This window comes from Canis lupus, chromosome 18 (genome assembly GCF_011100685.1).
Source record: "Canis lupus familiaris isolate Mischka breed German Shepherd chromosome 18, alternate assembly UU_Cfam_GSD_1.0, whole genome shotgun sequence".
Classification (NCBI taxonomy): domain Eukaryota; kingdom Metazoa; phylum Chordata; class Mammalia; order Carnivora; family Canidae; genus Canis; species Canis lupus.
The window spans coordinates 39,667,095-39,671,642 of record NC_049239.1 but is presented as its reverse complement, the minus strand read 5'-3'; the positions used below and the strand labels follow the sequence as shown (position 1 = coordinate 39,671,642).

The following is a 4,548-nucleotide window of genomic DNA, read 5'->3' as shown; positions in this document are numbered from 1 at the left end:
TGACATTACAGTCAGAGGAGGAAAGAAAACCATTTGTTTCCTGCTTTCAAGGAAAAACTATTAGATCTGCCTGTAATGTTAGTAAGTGGGAGGGAGGTCTGAGATAACACAGTAACTTTTTGAAGGGGCAATGATGAAAAATAATAAAGTTGTCTCCTACTTACACTCTGTGAACTTCAGCCCCTTCAAGAAACTGGTTACAAATCCTCAGTACCTGGGCGTTATTATCCCTAGATTATAGGTAAAATTAAAAAGACATCCCCAAAATCAGAAAACTCAAGTGATGGATCTGGGATTAGAATTGAAGTGGCTGTCCCAACGGCTTTTGTTTTCCCTCCCAGTACTGCACCCTAAGATTCTGCCAAAGCATCAATACTGGGAGATCTGACACACTTCCAATAACACTCTCGTTCCAGACTTTTGCTGTTTTCATTGAATGGTTTTTATTGAGAAGCAGTAAAAACTGTTTATAGTTTATGCAGTGATTCCACATCCATTCTTTAATTTAATCTTCATGATAATCTATGATAAGGAAGATATTATCATTACTTCTGTGTATCTCATTATGGACTTGACTGACACATCAGAAGGGTAATGAGCAGAAGAACATCTTGGATCTGCTATCTTACAAACTGCACAGATGCAGGAATGATGTTTGTTTTCTTCACTGTTGTATGCAGCACAAGGCTTGGTGCCTGGCACATAAAAGAAGTTCAATAATTATTTGTTGAATAAATGAATGCATGGTGTTTTCCAATTCTAATTTTTTTGTTATTATATCATGTTGCTTCTCTACCAATGAATGGTCTTGGAGAAATCTTACTCCATCTGGGAAACTCACTGTAAAACAAAGTTCCTGAATTTTAAATGAGTCTATCATAAATACATTTTATAGCAAATCATATTTTGGGCTTTTGCAAAGCATAAAATAGTAAAAAATATTTTCTCCTGAGCCAGTAATCTGATGAGGATAAATTATCTCTAAAGCCCCATAGCTATAAAGCATGCTATGATTGTGGAAGTGGGAATTCACTTATGAATTGCCTATTTTCAGAGACTGCATTGTACAATAATCAATAGAAAATAACCCATAATACTTTGTATGTAGAAAGTACTCAAGAGTTTAGGACATTTATTTATTTATCTAAACCATAGCCATGATTCTCAGTAAAAAGCTTCTTAATTAACTTTGCCAAATTCATTTTTGGCAAATAAGTGGATGTAGGAATTCCTTAGAATTCTGAGGACATTTCTACCATGATTTAGCTATGATGTTACAATGTCACCTAGGAATGCTGATCCATTTTTTCCATGAAACTCTCTGTTATTTATGTCTTCATTATAGAAGAGATAAAGCTATATTAGAAAGATAAGATAGAAGTGGGTCACTTTGTTGGGTCTCTGAGAGGACATGGAGACCCTGGTGTGGGTTCCCACTCTCCACATGCAGTGATGGTGCTCAGACCTGGAAGGCTGTCCAGCACTCATCTTGCCCTGGAATCATAATCATAAAATTAAGCTGCATGTATGAATTCCCTTGTGGCAATACTACAAACCTACTAGCCTTACTAGAAACAAGTAGGTCTAGACTGAGAGCCTATCTTCAACTATGGCATTTCTCTTTAAGTTTTTGGTTGAGTAAAAAACATTATTACCAGAGTTTTAAAGGCACCACCATATACACAACCAAGTCCCAACCTGCAGAAGTTTAGGTAATAATCCTCTCAACATTTTCCAGAAAATTGAATTCTTAGAAAATACAGGCTTAACACCTTCAATCAGAAGCTCTTTCTGTGTTAAATGCACTAGAGATGAGCACAAGTCTCTGTTACTATAAATGATCCCTATGGACCATCCACTTGTCAGAGTGGAACACAGATCCATCTCCAGTCCCTGAGATATACATAGTTCTTTGTGTCAAGGTCATCCCCCCCAAAAAAAACTAGTGTATACAGCCAAGGATTTCATTCCACTCATGAGGTTAAGCATAAAATCCCATGTCTTTTTTTTTATATATAGATTTCTATTGATGGGAGTTAGATGTAAGTGCAAAACACAGAACACTGCATTTTTTTAGATTTATCTATTTATTTTAGAGAGAGAGAATGCAGTGGGGAGAGGCAGGAATAGAGGGAGAGAAAGTCTTTAGTAGACTCTCTGCTTAGCACAGAGCCAGAGGTAGGGCTCAGTCTCATCACCCTGAGTTTCAGGACCTGAGCCGAAACCTAGAGTTAGACACTTAACCAACTGTGCCCCAGGTTCTCCCAGAACACTGCATTTTAGAACTCCAATGTCAAGGGGTCATCAGGGAAAGAAAATATATTAGCATAATTAATCATTGAAACCTAACTGAAATTAAATTTTTAAAAACACTCTTTAAAAAATAATTAAACTGTGAAGTATCTAAGAGAAGCAAAACTAAGTAGTCTGTAGATGTGAACTATAATATTGGTATATTACATAGAATAGATCATATACAGGACTGAGTGGATCCCAATTGATTGACTAAATAAGTGGAGAGGTGAATGGATAAAGGGATACCAATCAGCCCCCAACACTTGCAACTGGCCTGGAATCTTAGGAATCTACACAGATAATCTGTCTTTTTAGATTTCTCCTCCAATTTCCTTTCTACGTAAGAATTTATGCCCTACAAAACTTCCTCCTAGTAATAGTCCTATGGATGGCATCTTTGACCTCCTTGTTCCTCAAGCTGTAGATAAGCGGGTTCAACATGGGGATCACTGCTGTGTAAAATACCGACACCACTTTGTTGAGATCCAGTGAGAAACTGGCACTAGGCCGTACATAAATAAAGAAAAGAGTACCGTATAGGATGGAGACAGCGGTCAGGTGAGAAGAGCATGTAGAAAAGGCTTTGCGCCTCCCATCGGCAGAGTGGATCTTCATGATGGCAATGAGGATATAAATGTAGGAGACCACGATAGTCAAACCACTGAAGACTCCCACAGCTCCAGCCACAACAAAAACTACCAACTTAGTAAGCCTGCTGTCAGCACATACAAGGGAAAGCAGGGGGGACATATCACAGAAGAAATGATTAAGAACATTGGGGCCACAAAAAGGAAGACGAAATGCATTCGTTGTATGGGTCATGGTGTTCACAAACCCGATGATGTAGGGACCAACCACCAGCTGGACACAGAGTCTCTGGGACATGGCAACTGAATACAATAATGGGTTGCAGATGGCCACATAGCGGTCATAGGCCATGGACGCCAGGAGAAAACACTCTGCTGCCACAAAGAACCCAAAAAACCACTGTTGCAAAGCACAGCCCAAGAAAGAGATGGCCTTCCTCTTCACAAAGAAGTCGGTGAGCATCTTTGGGCTCACAACAGAGGAGAAGCAGATATCCACAAAGGACAAGTGGCTGAGAAAAAAGTACATGGGCGTGTGAAGGCGGGAATCAACCCAAATCAGAATAATCATACCCAAGTTTCCAGTTAGATTGATGAAGTAAAAACTCAGGAAGAGCAGGAAGAGGAAAACCTGCAATTGCGGGCTGCAATTCAAACCTGTGAAAATGAATTCGGTGACCCTGGTATAGTTTTCAAAGGCCATTGACTGGTTCTGGTTTTCACTAGAAGAACAGAGGAGTCACAACATATTTGATCAACATATCTTCAAAAATGGGACACAGAAAAAAGCATACCAGTAACTGGGAGAGCATCAGGGGGTGAGATGACTTAGTTGCATGCAGTAGACAAGGAAACAAAAGTAATATATGGACCAGTGCAAAAGATCAGATCTGAAGCTATTACATTTTAAGATTCTGCAGAAATCCACCAATATAGAAAGGAGAGGACAAAAATCTAGAAGTGAGAAGCAGCTTCCTCAGGGTCCCATGGCTAACTGATTGCAGAGATGGTTCCAGAACAGATGTCTAATAACTCACTGCAGCGAACTTTGCGTGAGTTCACCACACATGCAGCAGGGTGGAAGTGAAGGAATCTGCAGAAGAAATGAGAAGCCACTTATTTTTAGGACAGGTACCATGCACTTTGTGATTATAACCCAAGGCTAAATGCACCTGGAGCCCATCTTCTCTGACCCTGGAAAAGTCTTCGTTGTGAAACAGGAGTAATCATAGTTAGAGCTACCTTGTAAACTGTTGTGAGGGTACAGAGAGATAATGCATGCAAAGAATTTAGCAGAATCTCATTAGGTACCTTGATGAGTATACAATAATTGTTAATATTTTCACCTTACATGCTCCATTTAATAAGCCTTCAAGCTAAATATCATTATTTCATTTTACATAGGAGGAAAATTGAAGCTCAATCCACGTTCATGATGCTGATGACTGGCAGAGGTGGGCTTTGCACATGTATAAGTCCAAACGGACTGTGTTTTTTCCTTTGTCACACTGCAAAAATTGTGTGCTCACAATTCCAGTCCTCACAAAGAGATACGCAATTCAGTCCACTAGGAGTACAGAATGATGCAAGTTTGGCTGCTTATTCCTGGTGTTAAGGTTACAGCCAATGGCCACTAGTGAGAAGACCTTAGGATAATAGACTGGTG

General features: G+C 39.4%; 1 protein-coding gene across 1 annotated transcript; it reads right to left on the bottom strand.

Annotated features, from left to right (window-relative positions):
- Positions 1-2,643: 2,643 nt before the first annotated feature.
- OR5G1 (olfactory receptor family 5 subfamily G member 1) lies at positions 2,644-3,585 on the bottom strand. Its single transcript, NM_001388603.1, is given in 1 exon segment — positions 2,644-3,585. A coding segment is annotated over 1 exon segment (942 nt).
- Positions 3,586-4,548: the final 963 nt, after the last annotated feature.